This window comes from Pelophylax lessonae, assembly GCF_965119305.1.
Source record: "Pelophylax lessonae genome assembly, chromosome: 13".
Taxonomy (NCBI): domain Eukaryota; kingdom Metazoa; phylum Chordata; class Amphibia; order Anura; family Ranidae; genus Pelophylax; species Pelophylax lessonae.
The window spans coordinates 71,016,472-71,043,673 of record NC_138780.1 but is presented as its reverse complement, the minus strand read 5'-3'; the positions used below and the strand labels follow the sequence as shown (position 1 = coordinate 71,043,673).

Sequence of the window (27,202 nt, the reverse complement as noted above, 5' to 3'; positions counted from 1 at the left end):
GTCGCAAATATTGCCCGTAAGGGATAGACTTTATTAAAGGAGCTGGATGAGCACTAGTTGCGTAAAGTACTGTATTGGCAGCGGTGGGTTTTCTAAATAGTGTGGTAGTAATGTTTCCTAATTGATTTTTATTGATTGTGATATCCAGGAAGTCAATGGACTTGCTATTGTAACTGAGGGTGAATGAGAGGTTGAAATTGTTTCTGTTCATAGAGTGAACACAGTCTAGAAGTGATTCCTCATTGCCTGTCCAGACAATGAGGACATCGTCAATGTACCTATGCCAGGCCAATATGTGCTGAGTGTATTTCAAGTGTTGTTCCTCAGAGAGGAAAGAACGTTCCCATTCCCCCAGGTACAGGTTTGCGTACGATGGGGCACAACATGTCCCCATCGCAACGCCCTGTACCTGGAGGAAATGGGAACCATCGAAAGAGAATACATTACGAGTAAGAATGTATTCAAGTGATTGTAGGATAAATTTTTGTGTGGCTGGGGAATCTGAGTTGGATTGTGTGAGGGCATGTGCGACCGTGCGGATACCCTGCTGGTGGGGGATGGAGCTGTATAGTGCTTCAACATCTATAGCCACCAGCAGGGCATCCGCAGGGATCGACATGCCCTCCAACAATTGAAGGAGGTGTATGGTATCCTTTACAAAGGAAGGGAGAGTTTGCACGAATGGATACAGTTTGCTGTCCACATATCTACTTAAGTTTTCTGATATACTGCCCCTACCCGAGACGATAGGTCGTCCAGGCGGGTCGTTTTTATTTTTGTGGACTTTAGGCAAACTATAAAAAGTAGGAATAGTAGGGAATTTGATTCTCAAATAATCCCAAGTGGTTTTATCTATGCAACTTGTTAAATAACCATTGTCCACCAAGGCATAGAATTCTGCAAAATACTTATCAATGGTTGTTCTGGATATTTTGTGATACCAAGTTGAGTTATTAAGAATTTTCCAGCACATATTGGCGTATTGTTGGTTATGCATAATGACTATATTGCCCCCCTTGTCGGAGGGCTTAATAGTCAATTGTAATTGTTTGGTGAGAGCGGTAAGTGCCTGGTTTTCTTCTATACTGAGATTAGAAGCTCGAGTCTGAGGAGAAAGTTTGATTTTCTCAATGTCTTGGGATACCAACATGACAAAAGCTGCCAGATTGGTATTGCTATTTAGAGCAGGAAATTTATCCGATTTTTTTTGAAAGCGGTTTGTTACGCCAGATTGAGGATGTTCGTTTAATAACGAGTCCAAGTCGATCCTGTCTATTAGGTCTAAACCGTCTTGTTCCTCTAGTAAGGCAATTAGTGTATCTAAAGCTTCCGTTTCTAATTTTTTGGTTTTAGGTTGCAGTAGTTTAGGGTTATGTTTCTGAGCGTGTTGACTTTGTAGGAGAATTTTTCGAGCAAATAGATTTAGATCTTTTTTGAAAGTGAATTTGTCTATATCGGTGGTAGGACAAAAAGTAAGGCCTTTACGCAGTAAAGATATTTGGGCTGGTGACAGGGTGTAATCTGAAAGGTTGATGATATCACTGTCATCACTGGAGGAGGTTGAGTTTCATGAGTGATCCTCAAAATCCGTGTTATCTGCGGCCATGGCATGCGTGGTATCTGTAATTGCTATGTGTTTGGTTTCTAGTGTCTTTTTAACCGGTAAGTTCATGTGAGTTAAACGTCGTGTATCTGATGGGAGTGGAGGCCCTGAAGGAGTTGGGGGGCGTTTACTCGCATTTGTGTTGTCATCTTGGGCAAAGGATCTTTTTGTTTTCACTTGTTTGCCCCTATTGAGAGTGGGCAGTGAAGATGAAGACAGTGAAGAGTTTATAGATGAATTCGAGCCTAAATTATGATCGGCTCTGGTTAAATCACGTCTTTTAGGGCGAGGTTGTGTTTGTCGTTGATGCCATTTATAGGCCTTTTTGTCACGGAAGGCTATTCTGTCCCTACAGAGTTTTTGCTCCTTTTTGTTAATGTTCAGTTTGATATTTTTATCTAATTGATTTTTTATATTATTTTCCAAATTAATAAATTTTGGGGTGTCCAAATGTGTCTCTAATTGTTCATAAAGTTTCTCAATGGTCAAGTCTAATCCCTTTATTCTCTTATGGTATTCTTCAATGAGGAGGCACATCATGTTCTTTGAACATAATTGTAGATTTGCCTCCCATTTGGATTTAAAGATTTCATCGAGATCCTCAAAAGTTGGAAAGATTTGGACTCGTAGGCCTAGGGGGTTAAGATTTTCTCTATTATATGTTTCGAAATTATCAATATGAAGGTATAGATTGGTTTTCTTTTCTACCGCTTTTTTTAATTCGAAAATTAAGGATTCAATTTTGGTGTCCTGGGCTTCTTTTTTGCTGTGTTCTCTATAGGACAAGAGAAGATTATCAAAACCTGTACCCCTAAACATGATGTCTATCGAGGGATTTATTTGTATGGATCGTAAGGATGGAAGGATAAAGATGCTGTAAACAGTGTATTTGGATACTGTCACCTATAAGTTTAGACTATTGAGATATAGAGCAACTGTTGGTTATAGTGGACTAAATAGCGTGGAATAGATGAAAAGGTTGCTTTGTTTAAACTGTCTGTCTATTGTCGTCCCCAAAGGCAGGGCAATATATGTAAGAAGTGAAAGGAAGGGTTGTGTATTGATCTCAAACAGATCTCGAGAATAGTAAGACAGTAAAGGGAAGGGAAGTGAAAGCTATTTTTTCTCACGTCACCCTAATAGACCCTAGGTCCTGGGGGTCCCCCGGATCTGAAACAGAGCTAGGGGGGCCAACCAGGGCCCTGGGTACTTCGGGTAAACGAGCACACAATAAGGTGACCTTATTCAAGTAGTAACTAGTATTTCATTAAAATAGTAACTCAAATGGTAGCACTAAAAGATTTGTCTTTTTGTGCACATGAAAATAATAGTCAAGTATAGAAAACACAGAATACGAATGAGACGGGGAAGTGGGTGTTTGCCACCCTGAATAATCAGAAAAGATAAATTCGAATTCTGTGTTTTAAACCTGGGATCTTGCCAACATCCCTAATGAATATGGAACAAAAATAACCCCTGAGGATTGGGACTTTCAACGGCAAGAATCAGGACTTGAGTATGAAAATATATAAATTTTATTACACATATGATAAAGATAAATTATACATAATCACATATGAAGTATATGATAAAAACAAGGTCATAGATACGTCTTGGAACCAGGAGGGTCTGAGGTGTCTGGATCGGACTAGACGCGTTTCGGTCCAAATGCCTTTCTCAATGGTCCACAAAACACCAGAGCTCAGACTAGGAGCATAAAAGGTAACAATGAGTATAATACAAAACGTAAGTATGAGGTTAGATTTAACATGTATTGAACAATGTTAAAAGCAATGTAACACATAATTCATTATACATAGTGTTTGTCGTATTTAGATGTAAAAAAAAAGAGGGGGGGCAAAAAATGCCTCTATAATTACGTACCAGATATGTAAGACCTCTGTGGAATCCAGGACGTGAGACCAAAAGGATGGGCCTTGGTGAATGAGAAAAAGGCCTTCAATTGACTATGGCCGCAAAGAGTATATGCTAATCAAGTTGGGTCTATACAAGATAGACTAAAGCAATATGATAATATTTATATGGGTTTCCAGGGGAGATTTCAATACTTGTAAGCCAAATACACAGTGGTATGGCAAATGACAGTGAAAAAGGAGCTCCACGGACAGAAAGTCCCACGAGGATCTCCAGAGTGAGGTCAGAAACGCACAGGTCATCTAGAAAGTTATGAGAAGATATAGAGGAAAAATTCAATGAAGTATGTCAATCATGGAAAATAAAAAGGAAAATAAGACAGGATATTGTGGGTACAGAATACCTGTAAAATAGTAGTAGAATAGGTATGTCCCCCGATGGATTTATGATGCTGGGACGTGTCCAGCCATGCATCCCTGTTGACATGGAATATGTCAAGCCTGAAATCATGAGGGATATCAAAGGGTAAATAGATAGGGAGTAAATGCAAAGGTAGAAAAAGGTCTCGTTTCCCAACGTGAGTACTACATTTGTTAGGAAAAAAGGAAAAAACTAAGAGAAAAAGCTGAGTAGTGAGGAGGAATATGGAAGCAGTGTGTAGTCTGGGATGAAAGTTACTAAATGAGAGAAAAATAGTACTAGTAGAAGTCTCAAAGGGTGCCCAGGTATCAGAATAAATATTAGCCAGAGTTCAATGGCGGAGAACAGATATCCTAGGAATCAGAGATAGGAGTAGCCAAGTAAAGGGAAAATAGTCCCAGTAAAAGTCTCAAAGGGTGCCCAAATACCAGGAATAATTTTTCAATTTTCCAATCTGTTCACTGTGCCCAGAAAGGAGGGCAAGGTACGTCCGATTCTGGACTTGAAAGCTCTGAACCACTTTGTGCGGGTTCGCAAGTTCCGCATGGAATCCCTGCGCTCAATGGTGGCTGCCCTGGTTCCGGGGGAATTCATGGCCTCCATCGATTTGAAGGATGCGTATCTTCACATTCCCATTTTCGAGGGTCACCAGAGGTGCCTTCGATTCGCCATTGCAGGGGATCATTACCAATTCGTGGCGTTACCCTTTGGTCTCGCTTCGGCTCCGCGGGTTTTCACCAAGGTGCTTGCGCCGGTTCTGGCTTTATTGAGAGCCCAGGGCATTTCTGTCCTGGGGTATCTGGACGATATCCTGATTCGGTCTGCGACCAGTCAGGGCCTGGTGAACGACCTGTCCATCACGATGCAGACTCTGCAGGAGTTCGGGTGGATGATAAATTTTCCAAAGTCAACTCTGTGTCCGTCGGTTCGTCTTCCCTACCTGGGGATGATCCTGGACTCTGTTCAAGCGAAGGTCTTCCTGCCGAAAGACAAGCTCTGGACGCTTCAGGACGCAGTCAAGTCCCTCAGGGACAATCAGTACTGGTCCCTCCGGACGTGTATGAGGTGTCTGGGATTGATGGTCTCGGCCTTCGAGGCGATCCCTTTTGCCCAGTTTCACACGCGGGGTCTCCAGGCGGAGATTCTGGCCGAGTGGGACGGGCGACCGCAATCTCTGGATCTACGGATCTCATTGAGTCATCATACCAGAAGGGATCTTCTGTGGTGGCTCCGGTCCCCGGCGGTGTCGGGGGGCAAGTCTTTTTGCCCTTTCTCGTGGACGGTGATCACCACGGATGCCAGCCTGTCGGGCTGGGGTGGTGTTCTGGGCGTTCTGTCCGCCCAGGAAACTTGGTCGGAGGAGGAATCCTCCCTCCCGATCAACATTCTGGAATTGCGAGCGATGGCTCTCTGCCTTCTGCGTTGGACAGACAGGCTACAGGGCCGTCCGGTTCGGGTGCAGACGGACAATGCCACAGCGGTGGCCTACATCAACCACCAAAGGGGCACCAGGAGTGCCCGCGCGGCTCGGGAAGTGGCCGACATTCTGTCTTGGGCCGAGGCACACGTCCCGGCGATAACGGCAGTTCACATTCCGGGGGTGGAGAACTGGCCGGCGGATTATCTGAGTTCCCAGACCTTGGACCAGGGGGAATGGTCCCTCCACTCGGATGTCTTCCAGATGTTGTGAGCGAAGTGGGGTTCGCCAGATGTGGACCTGTTCGCGTCTCGTCTAAACAACAAGGTGGAAAGGTTCGTGGCAAGGACGCGCGATCCGCGGGCAGACGCATCAGACGCGTTAGTGGCGCCCTGGCATCAGTATCGTCTGATGTATGCCTTTCCACCGATTCAGCTGCTGTCCAGGTTCCTTCGCAATTTGGCCGCGGAACCGCACACAGTGATTCTGGTGGCGCCAGACTGGCCTCGCCGGTCTTGGTACGCAGACCTCGTGAATCTGGCGGTCGACGCTCCGTGGCGTCTACCTCTTCGAGAAGATCTCCTGTCTCAAGGGCCGATATTCCATCCTGCTTTACAGTCGCTGGCTTTGACGGCCTGGCTGTCGAAAACCAGGTGTTGACAGATAGGGGTCTCTCCCCTGAGGTCATTCCCACTTTGACCAAGGCTAGAAAAGCCTCTTCGGGGAAGGTTTACTATCGTACTTGGAAGGCGTATTTTGCCTGGTGTGAGTCCAGGGGGTATTCTCCTCGCTCATACTCGGTATCGAGAGTGTTGGCTTTCCTTCAAACGGGCGTGGACCAGCGTTTGGCGTTGGCCACGATTAAGGGTCAGATTTCTGCGCTGGCCGTTCTTTTTCAACGCCCCGTGGCGTCTCTCTTTGGTTAGCACCTTTGTTCAAGGGGTACGACACCTGGTCCCTCCTAGGAGGGAGCCTTTGCCTCCATGGGACTTGAACCTTGTTCTGTCCGTGTTGCAACATGCTCCTTTTGAAAAGATCAGGGAGATCTCGTTACCTCTGTTGTCCAAGAAGGTTGCGTTTTTGGTGGTGATCACTTCGGCTCGCACAGTGTCGGAGCTGGCAGCCTTGTCCTGCAACTCTCCATATTTGGTGATTCACTTGGATAAGGTGGTCTTGCGACCTAACCAGTCTTTTCTTCCGAAGAGGATCTCGGAATTTCACCTCAATGAGGACATTGTCTTGCCTTCGCTTTGCGCGAGGCCAAAACATCCGAAGGAGGTGGCTTTACATTCCTTGGATGTTGTTCGGGCGATCAGGGTTTACCTGTCGTCGACTAAATCCTTTCGCAAGTCGGATTCCCTATTCGTCTTTCCTGAGGGACCTCGGAAGGGCATGGCGGCGTCGGCTTCTACCATCGCCAAATGGATCAGGCAGACCATTGAGCAGGCCTATGCTTTGAAGGGGAAGGTTCCTCCCGTACCTGTGAAGGCGCACTCTACCAGATCTCTGAGTACGTCTTGGGCCTGTCATCATCGGGCTTCTGTGGCCCAGGTGTGTAAGGCGGCGACTTGGTCGTCCGTTCACACCTTCTCCAAATTCTACAAGGTGGATGTTCAGGCATCGGCGGATGCTTCCTTTGGCCGCAAAGTTCTTAGTGCGGCAGTGCCTTAGGGTCCCTTGTTTTGGGTCCTTGGCAGTTGGGATGTCTTTATCCCTAGGTTACTTGTTTTCCTGGGTTGTTGCTCCTGTTGAGCACATTTTTTTCCTGTTGCCCAGTTGGTTTTCTTACTTTGGTAAGGTTCCTTTTTTTCTGATGTGGGTACTGCGTTGCTTTAGGCGCGGCTGCGTTTTTTCCCACTCCTCATGTCTACACTGCTATGGGACGTCCCCATTAGTGATGAATATGAAGTGGCGGCGACTGTCGGAGGACGTAAGAGAAAACTGAATTTTTGTAAAATCTTACCTGTAAAATTCCTTTCTCTGAGTCCTCCGACAGTCGCCGCCCCCGCCCCTCTTTTGGGGTTTGTTTATGTACTCTACTGCTATGCTACTGAAACTGAGTTGGGAATGCAGGAAGCAGGGAGGTATTGACTGAGGGGACCACCCCCTAGGGGTGGGATATGCTAAAAGCTTTGATATTAGCAAATTTTGTTGCCTAGCTACTCCTGCGGAGCAAAGGTCAATAACCCCATTAGTGATGAATATGAAGTGGCGGCGACTGTCGGAGGACTCAGAGAAAGGAATTTTACAGGTAAGATTTTACAAAAATTCAGTTTTCTTCCTGTGGTTTCTGATTTTTATTTGAATGAAGACATTGTGCTGCCTTCAGTCTGTTCCAACCCCAAGCATCCAAAGGAAATTGCCTTGCATTGTTTGGATGTGATTCGGGCGATCAGGGTTTACCTGGGGGCCACTGAGTTGTTTAGAAAATCAGATGCTTTTTTTGTCCTTACCGAGGGACCTCCTACAGGATTGGCTGCGTCTACTGCGACCATATCCAGATTAATCAGGCAGACGGTTGTTCAGGCTTTTTCGCTGAAGGGTCAGGTTCCTTTACCTGTGATGGCACATTCTACTAAAGCGCTGAGTGCCATTAGGCGTCAGTGATGCAAGTTTGCAAGACGGCGACTTGGTCGTCTGTGCATACGTTCACAAAATTCTACAAAGTTCATGTGTTGGCATCTTTGGATGCCTCTTTTGGCTGTTTTTGCGGGCTGCTGTTTAAAGAGAACCTTTTTTTGTTCTCTTTTGAGGGTGTTTTCTAGGTGCGCTTCAATTGTTCCTGGTTGAGCTCCATATTACCTGGTTGGCTACGTTTTAACCTTTGGGGAGTTACGTTCTTCTTTGCGTTGTCTTCCCACCCCTTATGAAAATACTGCATTGGGACATCCCAATGGTCTGAAGAAGATATGGAGCTGTGTCTGTCGATGAACAATAGAGAAAACTGGATTTTGTACTTACCATTAAATCCTTTTCTCTGAAGTTCATCTACAGACGCAGCACTTGCTCCTCTGCTTCGGAGTGAATGGGTTTTTTTTTTTTTTTTTTTGTCTTCTAAACACTGCTTGCAATGAAACTGGCTGCTTTAGTTGAGTGTGTGGGGTTATGCCTGCAGGGACAGCCCCCATAGGCGTGGTAAAGCTTTTTCCTGCCTAGTGTCCTATTCCTGATCGGAGGAGCATAACCCAATGGTCTAAAGAAGATGTGGAGCTGTCTGTCGAACTTCAGAGAAAAAAGATTTAACGGTAAGTACAAAAATCCATTTTTTTGGGGGGTCTCTGTTAGAAACAAACATATCATTTTTTTAAAAGTAATTTTCTAGCAAAAAAATACTGATTTTAACTTGTAAGCAAATTGAGCATGCCTGGACAGTAGTGGTGTGGAGTGGAATTCATGAACAGATAAACTAAAGGTTGAACCCAGCCCCTCCTTTATCTTTGGAGCATGTTTGGGGAGCTAAAAAAAAAAAAAAAATACCAAAAATGCTTGTCTCCATTGAAATGAATGGGAACCACCTCAAATTTTTGGTGCAGTTTGATTCACATGTCCTTTAAAAAGCGTTGCAAAAGCACTTCATTAACGCATAGGCGTTTTACTGGCAGTTTTGAAGCGAAGCAGTGTGAAATTGCCACTGCAAAATATATTGAACTGGTTACATAGGAAAGATTAGATTTCTATTTTTTAGTATCTTCAGAAAAACATAAAGTATGAATAGGCCGCTAATTAGTCTTATATCCACTGCACTTCTGATATCACCTGGTAGGTTTTGAATTGTTAAAGGCAGAAGGTTTATTCTAACGCATTTTATGCGTGAAGATAAAAAACCTTCTGTGTGCAGCAGCCCCCGTAATACCTACCTGAGCCCCATCTCTATTCGGCTATTAGAGACTCTCCCTCCTGATTGGCTGAGACACAGCAGTGGGCGCCATTTGCTCCTGCTGCTGTCAGTCAAAGTCAGTGAGTCAATGAGGAGAGAGAAGGGACGGGGCTCTGTGTCTGAATGCTCACACAGAGCAACGGCTCGGGTTCCCCCATAGCAAGCTGCTTGCTGTGGGGGCACTCGGCAGGAGGGAGGGGCCAGGAGCGCCAGTGAGGGAGCCTAGAAGAGGACGATCTGGGATGCTCTGAGCAAAACCACTACAGAGGAGGCAAGTAGAACATGTTTGTTGTTTTTAACAAAACAAAAAAAAAAAAGACTTTAGGTCTGGGGACAGAATGCCATTCCAAAACCCGAATCTTTGTTTTGTTGATTTCTTGTTAATTTGGAAGTTTGCTCTTAATCATTGTCTTGTTTGAATATCCAGCCCTCCTTTTATCTATATTTTCTTTAAATGACTGTGAGACATTAGTAGGGATAAGTGGATTGATTTTGGCCAATTTGATTTGACAGCGACGCTACTGATTTCTCCAAGGGGAAAACTCTTAAGCTGCTTACACAATTTTATTTTATTTTTTTTTACGGTTTTTTAGTTTATCTTTTCTTCATTCATTATCCTTTGTTTTTTTTTTCTCTTCGGTTTAGGAGGCTACTTTTTCACATGAAAAAAATAGATGTTTCTCTTTCGTTCATTGACGGACACAGCTCCTGCTCTTCATAACCATTGGGTTATACTGCCACCTACAGGAGTAGGACGCTAGGCAGAAAAATAATCCTATGTGCAGTCCCAGGGGGTATACTCCCCCTCTCTGCTATAGGTACTCAGTTTTTTTCTGCCTGGTCAGGAGTAAGGACCTAGTTCTTTCCTGGCATCTGTGGTCCTGGAAATTTTTTTTCTTTTTATATCTGTTTTTCTCCTGGTTTTTCCTGTGAGATCTACAATCAACTGCCAGATAATCTAGATCCAGTGGGCACCCCAGTCTGGCCAGCGAGTGTGCATAGACCTCAGCTCTGCGCTAGGTCGGCCGCGACAGCCCCACTAGACAGGGGCTGGCCTGCGAGTTAAGTCTCACAAGGTCTCTTACGACTGGCTCTCAACTCAAGTCGCAGCATTCCTCCTGGCCGAAAGCCCCCCATTTCGATGGCGAACATGGGTTTTTTTTGGGGGTGAGGGATGGTCCATTTGGGTGCACCTGCCAGGGCCCCTCCTTACTGTACATGCGTTTCTGGGGGTCCCGGGAGCCTCATGGAGCTACCATTTTGTTGTCAATGGCTGCTGTATATATCTGCGGCCATGTTTGTGTTATATGGCGCCAATTTTGTGGGGAGATGCGACTCGGTGTACATCTTGTAATATGTATGCGTTCCTCAGACATGTGATCGAGGGCGAATACAAATGCGCAAAATGTAAGCATGTTGCTTCCCTGGAAGCTCAGGTCCTGAATCTAGGGAAGCAGCTGGCAACACTGAGACGAATGTCCATACCGGAGGAGAGCCAGGATCGTACCAGTCAGGTGCAGGCAGGGGTCTGCACAGAGGTGGGCGGAGTATCGGAGGTGCAGGCATCAGAGCAGAGTAGACATGTGACAGTTAGGAAGGGTAGAGGGCAAAAAGGCAAGGAGGCTGATCCTGGACTGGAGCACCCCAATAGATACGCCCCCTTGTGTGATGTTGGGGAAACCAGTCAGGGACCAGCATTGCTGGAGCAGAGTGACGCCCCTAGCTGCCAGGGGAAGAACTCCTCCAGTGAGGCTGGGAGAAAGGGAAAGGAAAGACAGGTGCTGGTGGTAGGGGACTCAATTATTAGAAGGACAGACAGTGTAATCTGTGACAAAGACCGTGTGTGCCGAACAGTCTGTTGTTTGCCGGGCGCTCGGGTTCGGCACATCGCGGATCGGGTGGACAGATTATTGGGTGGGGCTGGGGAAGACCCAGCTGTCATGGTACACGTGGATACCAATGACATAGGCAGAGGAAGACGGAGAGTCCTAAACGATTTCAGGGACTTAGGCACTAAGTTGAGGACTAGGACCTCCAAGGTAGTATTTTCGGAAATACTACCTGTACCTCGAGCCACACCAGAGAGGCAGCGGGAGATTAGGGAAGTTAACGAGTGGCTGAGGAGCTGGTGTAGTAAGGAGGGTTTCGGGTTCCTGGAGAACTGGGCTGACTTCTCAGTCGGTCACCGGCTCTTTTGTAGGGACGGATTGCACCTAAATGGGGAGGGTGCAGCCGTATTGGGTGCGAGGATGGCCAAAAAGCTAGAGGGGCTTTTAAACTAGGGAATGGGGGGGAGGGTACAGATGTAGAATTAGCCAGTGGAAAGCAAGTTGCAGAGGGCAGAAATGGGGGCACTAGCGGTAGGGTGTACGGAGCTCCTATACCCAGGATGGGTATGGGGAAAAATCAGGAGGGCAACCTAAAAACATCAAATGAGGATATCTGTAGCCGCTCAAAATTAAGAGGTTTGTATACCAATGCCAGAAGCCTGGCCAACAAGATGGGAGAGCTAGAGCTGTTGTTGTTGGAGGAGGACTTAGATTTTGTGGGGATAACTGAGACTTGGTTTGACAGCTCTCATGACTGGATGGCGACCATTCAGGGATATTCCCTTTATCGCAGAGATAGAGAGGGTAAAAAAGGAGGAAGGGTATGTCTGTATATTAAGAACAGTGTGCAGGTAAATATGAGGGATGATATTAATAATGGAGCTAAGGACGAGGCAGAATCCCTATGGGTAGAGCTTCAAAGGGAAGGCACAGTGGGGAAGGTAATATTGGGCGTATGCTATAGGCCCCCCAACCTGAGGGAGGAGGGGGAGGCGGACCTCATGTTACAGATAGGATTGGCAGCAAGGATGGGAATTGTCATTATAATGGGGGACTTTAATTATCCAGATATAGACTGGGCAGATGGAACCGCGCATTCGGCCAAGGCTAGGCAGTTCCTAAATATCTTGCAGGACAATTTCATGGGTCAGATGGTGAATGCACCGACAAGAAACAATGCGGTACTTGACCTACTGATTACCAACAATACAGACCTGCTCACGGATATAGAAATACGGGAGAACTTAGGAAACAGTGACCATAGGTCAAGAAGTTTCAGTATTAATTATAGTAATAGGAAGCAGAGGGGTAATTTAAGGACGCTGAATTTCAAAAGAGCCAATTTCCCAAAACTGCGCTCGCTGCTAGAAAATATCAATTGGGATAGAACCCTGGGAACAAAGAACACGGAGGAAAAATGGGAGTGCTTCAAGAGCATACTTAACAAGGGGATTGACCAGTGCATTCCAAAGGGAAATAAATTTAAAAGAGCAAAATTAAACCCTGGGTGGCTAAACTCCAACATAAAAATGCATATTAGTGCTAAAGGAAAGGCTTTCAAAAAATACAAGGCTGAGGGGTCATTGGCAGCATTTAAGCATTACAAAGAGTGTAATAAGAAATGTAAAGATGAAATCAGGGCGGCTAAAATAGAACACGAGAGACATATAGCGGAAGAGAGTAAAAAGAACCCCAAGAAGTTCTTTATATAAACAGTAAGAAAGCGAGGTCAGAACACATTGGCCCCATAAAAGATGACAAAGGAAATATGGCCACTGAGGACAGGGAAAAGGCGGAAGTGTTAAATAATTTCTTCTCTTCAGTCTTCACAAAAGAATCGGGGGGCTACACGAACCCAGCTTGTAAAGCCAATCTAAACAACACACCTCAGGAAGTGCCGCCATGGCTAACAGAAGACAGACTTAGAACTAAACTTGAGAAACTTAACATAAATCACCGGGACCGGATGGCTTGCACCCGAGGGTTCTTAAAGAGCTCAGCCAGGTGATTGCCAGACCATTATTCTTGATCTTTAAGGATAGTTTACAGACAGGTATGGTGCCAGCAGATTGGAAAAAGGCCAACGTAGTACCAATATTTAAAAAGGGGCCGAGGTGTATCCCGGGTAACTATAGACCTGTCAGCCTAACATCTGTAGTCTGCAAGATAAGATACATACAAGACTTTAGTAATGAAAACAATATAATTAGTAGTAATCAGCATGGATTTATGAAAAATCGTTCTTGCCAAACCAATCTATTAACCTTCTACGATGAAGTGAGCTGCCATCTAGATAAAGGTAAGCCAGTGGATGTGGTGTATCTGGACTTTGCAAAGGCCTTTGACACCGTTCCCCACAAACGCTTACTGTACAAACTAAGGAAGGTAGGTATGGACCATAAGGTGATTACCTGGATAGAGAACTGGCTCCAGGGGAGAGTCCAGAGGGTGGTGATTAATGGCTAGTACTCGGATTGGGCGGGGGTGGAAAGTGGGGTCCCCCAGGGTTCTGTCCTGGGGCCAATCCTGTTTAATTTATTCATAAATTATCTAGAGGAGGGGATATCGAGTACAATCTCAGTATTTGCGGACGATACTAAACTAAGCATGCCAATATCTTCTATACAGGATGTGGAAACCTTACAAGCGGACCTAAACAAAATAACGGGGTGGGCAACTACATGGAAGATGAGGTTTAATGTTGATAAATGTAAAGTAATGTACTTGGGGGCCAGAAACCAGAAAGCAAGCTACTCACTAGGGGGGGAACCTCTGGGGGAGTCTAGGATGGAAAAAGACTTGGGGGTACTGGTAGACAACAGGCTTGGCAGTGGCATGCAATGCCAAGCAGCTGCAAGCAAAGCCAACAGAATATTGGGATGTATAAAAAAGGGGATTCACTCCAGAAATAAAGAGATTATTCTCCCGCTCTACAAGACTCTGGTCCGGCCACATCTGGAGTATGCTGTCCAGTTCTGGGCACCGGTCCTCAGGAAGGATGTGCTGGAATTGGAAAGAGTCCAGAGAAGGGCAACAAAAATAATTAGGGGAATGGAGGACATCAGCTATGAGGAAAGACTACAAGCACTGAACCTATTCTCTCTAGAGAAGAGACGTTTGAGGGGGGATATGATATCAATGTACAAATACTGTACTGGCGACCCTAGCATAAGGAACAAACTATTCAGAGTAAGGAAATACAACAAGACACGTGGCCACTCACTAAAACTAGAGGAAAGGCGGTTTAACCTTAAAATGCGTAAGGGGTTCTTCACTGTAAGGGCGGTAAGGATGTGGAATTCTCTTCCACAAGCAGTCGTATCAGCAGGGAGCATTGATAGTTTCAAAAAACTATTAGATGGGCACCTTAAAGACCACAACATACAGGGGTATACAATGTACGGTTAAAAGCAAACACACATCATAGGTTGAACTGGATGGACTGATGTCTTTTTTCAACCTCACTAACTATGTAAATTTTCTCGTAGGTTCCTATTGAAACGAGCGGCGGGTCCCTCCAGACCTGCAGACATGCCCTCCTTATACCTGAAGGTGCACCCTCACCCGTATCTGGGGTGGGGGGGACATCTTTGTGTCTTTACGAACGCGTGTGCTTCCTTGATTCAAGACAGGTGGGTCCTAATCGAGTTTCGGTCTTTGCCTCCGGGAAGGCTCTTTCCTTCTAACCTGCGTTTGTCCCTACATCGCCTGTGAGGTTTCCTCATGTCGGTGCAAGATTTGCTTCTACAAGGGGTCATTGTACCGGTTCCAGAATCGGAACACGTTCAGGGATTTTATTCAAACCTATTTACAGTTCCCAGGAAGGAAGACAAAGTTCGTCCAATCCTGGACCTCGAGGCCTTGAACCGCTTTGTGTGGGTACAAAAATTCCGGACTGGGTGCAAAAATTTGCACGGTAGTGGCATCCATTCCTCAAGGGAATCTGCTGGCCTCTATCAATATCAAGGACGCTTACCTTCATATTCCAATACATGTCGGTCATCAGTTTTTTTTTTTTTTTTTCTTTGCTTTGCCATGGGCGTTACCCTTTGGTCTCGCCTCAGCTCCTCGGGTGTTCAAAAAAGTTTCGGCTCCGGTGTTAGCATTACTGCAACTGCGGGGGATTGCGGTACTGGTGTACCTGGACGATCTCCTTCTGCGAGCTGAATCTCCCGACTGCCTTAAAGGACAACCTGAAAATTACTGTGCAAACCTTGCAAGAGTTCGGACTGAAACTGAATTTCCAGAACTCTGCTCTGGTTCCATCCACCAAGCTGGACTACCTGGGTCTGACCCTGAATCTGCCTTAGCCCAACAGGTGGCCATCTCTCAGGACTTGTATGCAAGTGCTGGGCCTGATGGTTTCCACCTTCGAGGCGGTTCCGTTTGCACAGTTTCATATGGGAATTCTGCAAAGAGATTCTTGCCAAGTGGGACAAGAATCCACGGTCTCTAGACAATGTGTTCCTGTTAAGCCGGGGTACGAGAGGGTCCCTGATCTAGGGGCTTCACTCTCCAGCACTTCGACGGCTAATTTCCTTCCTTCCCCTGTACTGGACGGTGATCACCACGGACGCCAGCCTGTCTGGGTGGGGAGACATCTTGGGCATGGATTGTGCTCAGGGGGTTTGGACTCTGGAGGATTCCAGACTGTCGATCAATATCTTGGAAATTCAGGTGATCAGACTTTCTGACCCATTAGACAGATCGTCTTCAGGGGTGCCCGGTAAGGATTCAATCGGACTATGCTAAGGCCGTGGCATATATCAATTACCAAGGGGGCGCGAAAAGTGCCCTAGCAGCCTGGGAAGTAGCCGACATTCTAAGGTGGGCGGAACGCTTCGGCCCCGGCCCTCTCTACTATGCATATTCTAGGGGTGGAAAATTGGCAGGTGGATTACCTCAGTGGGCAGGTGTTGGAACAGGGAGAATGGTTTCTTCATCCGGAGAGGTTTCATCAGCTGTGTCTCTGGTGGGGAACTCCCGAGGTGGACCTATTGACCTCTCGTCTCAACAGAAAGGTACAGCGGTTCGTGGCAAGGTCTGGGGATCCTCTGGCCAATGCCACAGACAAACTGGTGGCCCCTTGGGGCCAGTATCGTCCTGATATATGCCTTTCTCCCTCCAAAGCTTCTGCCGAGACTTCTGCAAAGAATCGGGGCAGAAGGAATTCTCATCATCCTAGTGCCCCCAGACTGGCCTCGCCGGTCTTGGTAATCAGATCTACTATGGCTGGTCGCCGATGTTCCCTGGAGACTCCCTCTCAGAGAAGATCTATTGGCTTAAGGGCCAATCTTCTATCCTGCTTTAGTCGCTGGCTTTACCTACTTGGCTATTAAAAGCATGGTGCTGATGGATAGAGGGGTTTTCTGAATCGGTGATTCCCACGCTATTCAAAGCTAGAAAATTTACCTCTAGGAAGATTTACTATTGTGACATCTCTGGGGGTCCCCCCCCCTATTTATTTTTCGGTGGCTCGAATTTTGGCGTTCCTCCAAAGTGGTGTGGAACAGCGCCTGGCCTTGGGTACCATCAAGGGCCAAGCTTCGGCCTTGGGGTTTTTGTTTCAATGTCCTTTGGCTACACATTCTTTGGTTCGCCACTTGGCTCCCCCAGTGTGGTCTCCGTTACCCCATGGGATCTCAACTTGGTGCTGTTGGTTCTTCAGAGGCTGCCTTTTGAAAAAATGTGCGAGATTCCACTGCTTACGTTGTCCTAGAAGGTAGCCTTCTTGGTGGCTTTTACTTCTGCATGTAGGGTGTTGGCGCTGGCAGCTTTGTCTTGTCGTTCACCTTACTTAGTGGTTCACAGAGATAAAGTGGTGCTTTGCCCTTGTCAGTCGTTCTTCCGAAGGTTGTCTTTGATTTTCATTTGAATGAAGACATTGTGTTGCCTTCCCTGTGTCCCAGGCCTAAACGTCCAAAGGAAATTGCCTTGCATGCCTTGGATGTGGTCCAGGTAATTAGGGTGTGGTCCAGGTAATTAGGGTGTATCTGGCAGTTAGGGGGTCTTTCAGGGAGTCAGACTCCCCCTTTGTGCTCACAGATGGGCCTCGGAAAGGGTTGCGACCCTTTCCAGATGGATCAGACAGGCGGTGGTGCAGGCTTATTCCATTAAGGGTCAGGATCTTCCTTTCTCTGTTAAGGCGCTTTCTACGAGGGCGCTTAGTGCAGGTGTGCAAGGCAGCCACATAGTCGTTGGTGCACACTTTCACAAAGTTTTATAAAGTGGATGTGTTGGCATCTGCGGATGCTTCTTTTGGCCGCAAGGTTTTGCAGGCTGCTGTTTAGAGGACCTGATCTCTTTGAGGGTGTATTTTTTCTCAGTTGGGCTCCAGGTGTTTTGGTTGAGCTCCTGTTGCCTGTTTGGCTACTGTTTAGCCTTTGGAATTTTTTTGGCTGTTCCCACCCCTTATGTTTAACAGTGCTTTGGGATGTCCCAATGGTTATGAAGATAATGAGCTGTGTCCGTCAATGAACGAAAGAAAAAATTGGGTTTTTGACTTACCGTAAAATCAATTTCTCTGATGTTCATGACGGACACAGCACTCACCCCTCTGTGGAGTTGTAATTCTTCTGATACTTCTTGTAACTATACTGAGTACCTATAGCATAGAGAGGGAGTGTATACCCCCTAGGACTTCCCATAGGCGTAGCCAGTTTCTTTTTCTGCCTAGTGTCCTACTCCTGTATGGGGCCGTATAACCCAATAGTTATGAAGATCAGGAGCTATGTCCGCAAATGAACATCAGAGAAATGGATTTTACAGTAAGTCAAATATCCAATTTTTCATACGATTTATTCCTTTCACCCAGTACTCACAAATTCGCTTAAATTGAGTCCAGTTAGAAAACTCTTGAACTCTCGTGAAGTTGTGTGAATTGTGATTTGAAAAGTTTATAAATAGACCCTTAGTATATTTTATCAATATATATATGTACAATTGATTTCAATTTCACTTTTAAAATTTTTTTTTCCTTTCTGTGAAAAACATAAAATTAGGAGGCCAGTTTTTGATACAAGATTAAGTCCATAATAGTTTGAAAAGGAGCTTTTCTCATTTTGCAGAGCTATTCAAATTCCATTACACCCTTGAAAAACGGAATTTCACTGTAATGCATTTGACCCTCTTTTGGCAAAAACTTCCTTTTTGCTGACATTTTAGGGAGATGACAACTTAGTATGGTAAGCCGTGGGTTCCCTCCCACTGGGGCAGCCGCAACCATCTCCCAGGCAGTGGTGTATTTGGAGCAGATCCCCCTATGGCAGTTTCTCTGCAAACTCTGTGGTTTTATGGCCTGAGTATGCATCTTATGCAGTGTCTTTAAGGCAGAAATGTATTTTTCTTAGTAGAGAAAGGGAAGACTAAAACCCTTTGTTGGCTTTTTACTTCTGTCTGTGTCCCTGCTGCAGATGTTCCTTCACTTCTGTCTGATGAAACCATTGACAGTGGAACAGCAAGTGTCCCAGATAGCGGTCAAACCTGACGACCTTACCCTACTTTATCCAAAACAAGAAAAAAACAAAAAACTTTTGGCTGAACATACTTTTTTAATTCTTGGATTGTCTTCGTTTGACTTGGATTAAAGTGATAAATACTTTCCTTATTCTCTGAATATATTCCATACACATCCACTACTTTAATGACCTTGTAATCTGTATTTTTTATTCATTTCTTATTGTATTTTTCTGCCTCTTTGTAACATCCTCTATGGACTCCCAAACCTCTCCTTTCCCCCCTCGGTTCCGTTTTTTGGAATGAGCAGTGCATGTTAGTTGCAGTCATGTGCACTGCTCTAAGCACACTACAAATTCCATAGTCTTTCTCAGGAGCAAGCAAGAGAGGGTAACTACATTCCCACATATGGTGGGAATATGGAGAAGGAATGTAGCTGCACTCTAACAGAAAGTCAGATCACAGGAGAGGAATTTGGTGGAGGCTGAAAGCATTGAAGGAAATTTTTGGAGTTAAGATTACATACTTAACATATAAAATTACTGCGCCAATGTCAAAAACATATAGCTGCGGACACTGCAACACAACAATGTTGTAAGTGAATAGAATAATATGAAAGTGCCGCGCTGAAATAAATGGCAAGAAAATGGCTCCCAACCTAAAGTGTACCCACTAGAGGGCAAATTTAAACCATAAACCTACCATCTGAATAGTATATCTTAAATTGCAAATTAGCAACGAAATAAAGTTGAATAAATGTACAGGAAAACGTATAATGGTTTTGTTGCCAACCTAGAGAATAACCACTAGAGGGCCTTATGAACCATATGAAGTATCATAAGATGCAAATTTAGCAAAAAAAAAAAAAAAAAAAAAATGTGCAAATTAATCAACAATACAATTGAATAAATGTTCAAGTATCCATATAAATAAAGCGAAAAAAAAATTGTAAAACGGTGCATGTGCAAAAATAACAAAAAAAACCGCAATAAAAAAAAAAACACAGGTAACTTCATCAATCTGCCAGAATAAAGTGCTTGATGAAGTCCAAATCCAAGAGAAGCCCATGTTCTGAAATCAAGAGCTTGACACCCTGGGTGGAACCATCACCAAAAAGAGTCAGAAGCGCTTACTGGAACAAATGGACTCTGCTACCAGCGGTACAGAGTCAAGCAGGCAGAAAGACTGAAGAGAAATCTCCCTGTAGCTTTCACAATCCCATCAGATCTCGATTGGGTCAGTAAGCATGGATGTCCCAAAAATGATAAAGAACTCTTCATAGCGTTAAACCATCTTTGGTATAACTTTATTAAAAATTAGAACACTTACATGCTCCCAATGGTATACAGGCAATGTACATAAGAAGTTGTGATCACAAAGGCTCAATGGTGCAATGTAGTGGAGTAGACTCCCAGGACCCAACGAGTTTAGTCTAAGAAGACTTCTACAGTTGACGGTCCTGATAGTCCACTCCAATACATTGCGCTATGAGGTGTCTGGGACTGATGGTCTCGGCTGTCGAGGCGATACCTTTTGCCCAGTTTCACACGCGGGGTCTCCAAAGGGAGATTCTGGCCAGGTGGGACGGACAACCGCAATCTCTGGATCTCCAGATTTCGTTGAGTCATCGCACCAGAAGGGACCTTCTGTGGTGGCTCCAGTCCCCAGCGGTGTCGGGGGGCAAGTCCTTTGTCGTGGACGGTGATCACCACGGATGCCAGCCTGTGGGGCTGGGGTGGTGTTCTGGGCGTTCTATCCAGGGAACTTGGTCGGAGGAGGAGTCCTCCCTTCCGATCAACATTCTGGAATTGCGAGCAATAAATCTCGGTCTTCGGCGTTGGTCGGACAGGCTGCAGGGCCGTCCGGTTCGGGTGCAGACGGACAATGCCACAGCGGTGGCCTACATCAACCACCAAGGGGGCACCAGGAGTGCCCGAGCAGCTCGGTAAGTGGCCGACATTCTGTCTTGGGCCGAGACGCACGTCCCGGCGATATCTGCTGTTCACATTCCGGGGGTGGAAAACTGGCAGGCGGATTATCTGAGCCGCCAGACCCTGCACCAGGGGGAATGGTCCCTTCGCCCGGATGTCTTTCTGATGTTGTGCGAGAAGTGGGGGTCCCCAGATGTGGACCTGTTCGCGTCTCGTCTGAACAACAAGGTGGAAAGGTTCGTGGCAAGAACGCGCGATCCTCGGGCAGACGCCTCAGACGCGTTGGTGGCGCCCTGGCATCAGTATCGTCTGATGTATGCCTTTCCACTGATTTCAGCTGCTGTCCAGGTTCCTTTGGAGGTTGGCCTCGGAACCGAAAACGGTGATTCTGGTGGCACCAGACTGGCCTCGCCGGTCTTGGTACGCATACCTCGTGAATCTGGCGGTCGACGCTCCATGGCATCTGCCTCTTCGAGACGATCTCCTGTCTCAAGGGCCGATATTTCATCCTGCTTTACAGTCGCTGGCTTTGACGGCCTGGCTGTTGAAACCCAGATCCTGAAGGATAGGGGTCTCTCCCCTGAGGTCATTCACACTTTGATTAAGGCTAGAAAGTCCTCTTCGGGGAAGGTTTACTACCGTACTTGGAAGGCCTATTTTGCCTGGTGTGAGTCCAGGGGGTATTCCCCTCGTTCATACTCGGTATCAAGGGTGTTGGCTTTTCTTCAAACGGGCGTGGACCAGCGTTTGGCGTTGGCCACGATTAAGGGTCAGATTTCTGCTCTGGCCGTTCTCTTTCAGCGCCCTGTGGCGTCTAATTCTTTAGTTGGCACTTTTGTTCAAGGGGTGCGGCATCTGGTCCCTCCTAGGAGGGAGCCTTTGCCTCCATGGGACTTGAATCTTGCTCTGTCCGTGTTGCAACATGCTCCCTTTGAAAAAATCAAGGAGATCTCGTTGTCTATGTTGTCCAAGAAGGTCGCCTTTTTGGTGGCAATCACCTCGGCTCGCAGGGTGTCGGAGCTGGCTGCCTTGTCCTGCAGATCTCCGTATTTAGTGTTTCACTTGGATAAGGTGGTCTTGCGTCCTAACCCGTCTTTCCTTCCGAAAAGGATTTCGGAATTTCACCTCAATGAGGACATTGTCTTGCCTTCGCTTTGCGCAAAGCCTAAACATCCAAAGGAAGTGGCTTTGCATTCCTTGGATGTTGTTCGGGCGATCAGGGTTTACCTGTCATCGACTGAATCCTTTCGCAAGATGGATTCTCTCTTTGTCCTTCCAGAGGGGCCTCGGAAGGGCATGGCGGCGTCGGCCTCTACCATCGCCAAATGAATCAGGCAGGTCATTGAACAGGCCTATGCTTTGAGGGGGAAAGTTCCTCCCATGCCTGTGAAGGCGCACTCTACAAGATCTCGGAGTACGTCTTGGGCCTGTCATCATCGGGCTTCTGTGGCCCAGGTGTGTAAGGCGGCGACTTGGTCGTCCGTTCACACCTTCTCAAAATTCTACAAGGTGGATGTTCAGGCATCGGCAGATGCTTCCTTTGGCCGTAAAGTTCTTAGTGCGGCAGTGCCTTAGGGTCCTTTGTTTGGGTCCTTGGCTGTTGGGGTATTTTTACCCCTAGGTTACTTGTTCTTTCCTGGGTTATTGCTCCTGTTGAGCAAGTTTTTTTCATGTTGCCCAGTTGGTTTCCTTCCTTTGGTAAGGTTCTTTTCTCTGATGTGGGTATTGCGTTGCCTTAGGCGCGGCTGCTTTTTTTTCCCCACCCCTCATGTCTACACTGCTTTGGGACGTCCCTATTGTGACGAATATGAAGGGGCGGCGACTGTCGGAGGACGTAAGAGAAAACTGAATTTTTGTAAAATCTTACCTGTAAAATTCCTTTCTCTGAGTCCTCCAACAGTCGCCGCCCCTGCCCCTCTTTTGGGGTTTTGTTTATGTACTCTACTGCTATGCTACTGAAACTGAGGTAGGAATGCAGGAATCAGGAGGGTATTGACTGAGGGGACCACCCCCTGGGGGTGGGGTATGCTAAAAGCTTTGATATTAACATATTCTGTTGTCTAGCCACTCCTACGGATGTCCTGGGGTGAAGGGTGTTGACATCCTGTGAAACTTCGGGCACATGGAGCAGCTCTTTGCCACATCCAGTAGGACTGTTGGTTATAGTCCTTTGTTGAGATGAATTAGGTACGTTGCAATGTGCTATAGTCTGCACATGACACAAATAATATTTTTACCAATTTACCTAGCTGAGGAAGCAACGTGAATCATACTGTTCAAAAATGTATTTGTTTCATGGAAGGTCTGTTGTAAAAATGGAGTAGCTGTTTGAGATACATAGTATGTATGTTTATCTTGTTTTGATATATAAATGAAGGCAATGACAGATTAAAGTTGTTTCTGTGTAGTGGCCTTAATGTTTTCCATATTCTCCTGCCAGGTGAGCTGATGATGAGTCTCTTCTGGTACTACAGGCCAGAGCACACTCAGGGAGGTCGTAACCCCAGTATGCACCAGGTAATTGGAATAAATTCTGTAAATGTTAGCTTCAATAGCTATATACATTGTTTTTATTTTTTTGGGGGGTTGCATGTACATGCAGTTTGTGGATAAATAATTTTTGATATATGATTAAAAAGATACCAGTGCTTCTGCTATGATTTTAGAGCAGTGATTTCACTTAAAATAAACAAAATTGTTTTATTTAGTCCTTGCGTCCATAAATTAGTGCCCATATACAAAATAGTCACAAATCTATGCAACATGCAACTATTTCTTCCCACCATTGGATTTCATCTCTGTGCAGTACACCACATGAAAATTGGATTCTCGTCCAACCCTGAGAAGTCAGTGGGTCATAGAACACATGATGCAAATAACCTGGGCCACCAGATATTGCTCCCTTTCTCTCAAGTTCACCTTTAAACATCCATGTCCCAGGTAGCTCCAGGAAATGTTGTTTAAAAAAAAAAAAAAAAAAAGAAAAAACAGCTCAAAACCATATTGAGGTAATTATTACAATAACATTTTCAAAATAAATATATGCTTACATGACCTTTAATGTACATCAGCTCTAATCACTAGTGTCATGAACAAAAGTGCAAACAACTCTTCCCATAAGCCCCCGTTCACATTAGGTCGCTCCGACTTCGGGGGCGACCCGTGAAGTCGCGTGCAGCGCGACTTCGGCGCGACTTGCACGGACTTCACATAATGGAAGTCAATGCAAGTCGCCTCCAGGTCGCCCCGAAGTAGTACAGGACCCTTTTTCTAAGTCGAAGCGACTTGTGTCGCTCCTATTGGAACGGGTCCTGTACTACACAGTGGGATTGACGGTGCACGAATTGTCAGGCTGACCAAGTCGCCTGACATCGCCTGACAAGTCGTGCCAGTGTGAATGGACTCTACTCCTCCACCATGCAAACCCAACATGTGAAAAGACATCAGATATTCAGACCCTTGAATGTCAGTGTGTCATGAAGTAATGACATGGCTCCCAAGCACCTCTCTCATAGTGTGGTATACTAATCAAGCCAGTTTTCATTAAAAATATAATGAATGTGCTTACAGGAGTTAAAAATGCATCTGTCTTATCAGTATATAAAATCAGTAACGTTCGATATGGCAGATACTCATTTTCTGTTCCAGTCAGTGTCTGAGCTCACTTCCTGGACATTGCATGAACTTTTTCAAGATGATGCTAGATTTTTACTATTTCCGAGGTATGCCTTCACACTGTTGCTAGAAAATATGGATATTGAGCTTATGATGGCAAAAAATTCACATAAACATCTTTTAGTTTTTTTGAAATATTTAATAGAAACTTGTGCCATTGCACACATGCGTTAGTAAGCTTATCTAAATTTTGACCTTGGCATGCTTTGATAAGTCAATGGTGTTGCTCTGTGAGACTGGGTACTGCCATCAATTCAGTGTTGGAAGCAGCACTCCAGTAATTGAGCCATGCAAACACTGGAGGTAGGTCACTGCCTAGCTCTACTTTGTGAATTCAAATGGCCCTAGTATGCAGGGAAATATATGTGTAGACAGCCTGAAGAAGGCAGCACTGTTTTTACTGTGCTGAACATAAAGATCATACATTTTTTTTTTTTTGCAATTGGTTAGTCATCCAAATGTGCAAGGGACAAATATTGGTCAAAGTGTATTGCAGGCAGTCCCTAAGTTGCAAACATCTGACTTACATACAGCTCATACTTATGTAGCAGGATTTCTAGGCCTTGAGCCTAAGGTGGGTCTGCCATTGTTACCGGTAACACTTTCAGCACATTTGAGTAAACCCAGGTGTGAGAACTGAGACCATGAACATTCCGGCATCTTTGGTTTGTTTGTTTTATTGTATTTAGGGGATGGGAGAGAGGAATGAGTGGGATACTCCTTTGGCTCAACTAGGTGCACTTTGGGACACTTGAAGAAAAATGCCTGTTGGCGCTGTCTTGACACCAGCTGAATGCCGCCGACCAGCGCTTTCTGACGCTTATAGTTACTAGAGTACTGAAACTGTGCTGGAACCTCAACTTTAATTCAGAAGATCCAGGACTGTATAACACTTGACTCCTGACACTGCTTTGGCTCAAAAGTCACTGAACAGCTCCCTCCAGCCCTGCACTGGCTGAGGTAGCTCTGTGTAGATCCTTGTGCTGCTGCAACTCTTAACTTGTACACTTCCCACTGTACACTCACTCTTCAGGGCCCAAACTACAGACGCCCCCTTTTATACTTCAGGGTCCTCTACCTAGGTACCCCCTTTAACACTTCAGGGTCCTCTGACTAGGCACCCCCTTTAACCGCTAGCTGACTCCTGGATCCCAGAACCTTCTCCATAGTGGTCCCCTCTGACTCTAGGCAGACCTCCAGGGGCAGTCCACAGTACTCACGACCTTTGTAGGCTTTCCTGGAACTGGACCCCTCTCACTCTCTGCTGGTTCTTGGCACACTGGATCCCTCTGCAGCTCAGCTTCACTCTTTGGATTCCCAGGCTGCCACCCGGAACACCCGCTTCCTCTTACAGGAGGAGAGACAGCCGTACTTTCCCTCCTGGGACTCTGCTTCCCGCCAAAGACACCGCGTCATGCACCCCCTTTAGATTTATACCCACTCCCAGAATCCTCCGGCGGCAGAATCTGCCTTCTGGGGTAGTTACAAGCCTGAATGTGTCTCTGATTGGGTTTCCTCCACCGCCCAATGAGAAGCCTTTCATAGAGCCAGTGGGGAGACTCCCCTCTCAGCAGACACACCTAGGAACCATTAAAACCTACTGAAAATCATGGCCCTGCTGTTAAGCAGCCAAGACCCATATACTTTATCTAGCACCTACCTGTAGGGTGCTACACTTAAATGAAAGGAGACCACAGGAAATGAGGGGAAATTCACTCCTGTAAGAGTTTTGGGAAAAGGTGTCTCCACTGAGAGTTTATCACCAATACTTGTTTCCACGGCAACCAAAGTTAGGTGAAATCTGAACGGGGTAAGACAGCAAAACAAACATTACAGAGGTGTTAACTCTTCCCTATGCTATCCAAAAAAAACAATTTTTTAAGGCTGGAGCTACATTTAAAAACATACCTTTTCTAACTTACAAATTCAACTTGGGAACAAACTTGTTTGTAACCCTAGGACTGCCTGTATAGGCAAAACTTTCTTTCTACATGCATTACTTGGAAAGATTAATTGATGGCATCCTGAGAAATATTTTTTCATGCTTTGTATACGATGCTTGGGGTGTGTCCTGGCTAGGAGGTATGCATGCCCATTATGGAGGTTGTAGTCTCTTAAAGGGACACAATAAGACATTTTTGAGTACTCAGGGATTCTCCCCCGTGCAGGGTGTGAGGTGGGTTCTGGGGTAGTCCAGTTGGAAAGGAGAGGACTGATTGGCAGTTCCCTCAGGATTTGCAAGTCCTCATTTGGAACCCAGATTTAAGAAGCTTGGAGAGACTTTGGGTAGGAAGGAGCCTCCAAAATCTGATTACAGAAGCTTTGGTTCTGAAAAAATGAACCCGCAGCAGGGGAAACTTGAAAAGGAGTGGGAAGGAATCGACACCTTTTGTATGAGGTGGAGTAGTTTACAGCTGTGAGAAAGTGTGGAATATCTGGAGACAGAGACCTTTTCTTAACTCCTGTGGCCCTGGCAGCACCATGAATCAGATGGGAAACCAAAAACCCTGGTGTGGGTCTGGTATATTGGTGCTGAACCTCTGTGTTTTCAATACACCAGAATTATGAGATTTTTGCATTTACTTTTGTCATGAGCTCCCCATATTACAGCTTGTATCGCAGTGATGGCGAACCTTGGCAACCGAGATGTTTTGGAACTACATTTCCCATGATGCTCAACTACACTGCTGAGTGGGAAATGTAGTTCCGAAACATCTGGTGTGCCAAGGTTGGACCGCTAAACGCATACCAAGCAAACATGGCCGAAATCTCCCTAACCATTTGACCTCCAGAAGATTTACCCCCCCCTTCATGACCAGGCCATTTTTTTGCTTTTTGGCACTGCATTATTTTAACTGACAATTGCGCGGTCATACAACGCTGTATAAAAATTATGTAATTTTCTCTTTCGTTCATTGTCGGACACAGCTTCAGATCTTCCTTGGGTTATACTGCCCCCTACAGGACTAGAACACTAGGCAGAAAAAGTCTGGCTACGCCCATGGGCAGTCTCAGGGGGTATACTCCCTCTCTCTGCTATAGGCACTAAGTTGAAGTATGTCACAGTACATGTTGGTATTCATGGTTCCCTCAAACTGTAGCTCCCCTGTGCTGACAGCA

General features: G+C 45.8%; 1 protein-coding gene across 1 annotated transcript in view; it reads left to right on the top strand.

Moving 5' to 3' along the window:
* The window catches only part of BAHD1 (bromo adjacent homology domain containing 1), a 396,729-nt gene that overhangs the window by 334,446 nt on the left and 35,081 nt on the right, over nt 1-27,202 (top strand). The window contains exon 5 of the mRNA XM_082275407.1: nt 22,848-22,924. Within this exon, the coding sequence (XP_082131533.1) occupies nt 22,848-22,924 (77 nt within the window). The remainder of the gene's footprint in view (nt 1-22,847; nt 22,925-27,202) is intronic.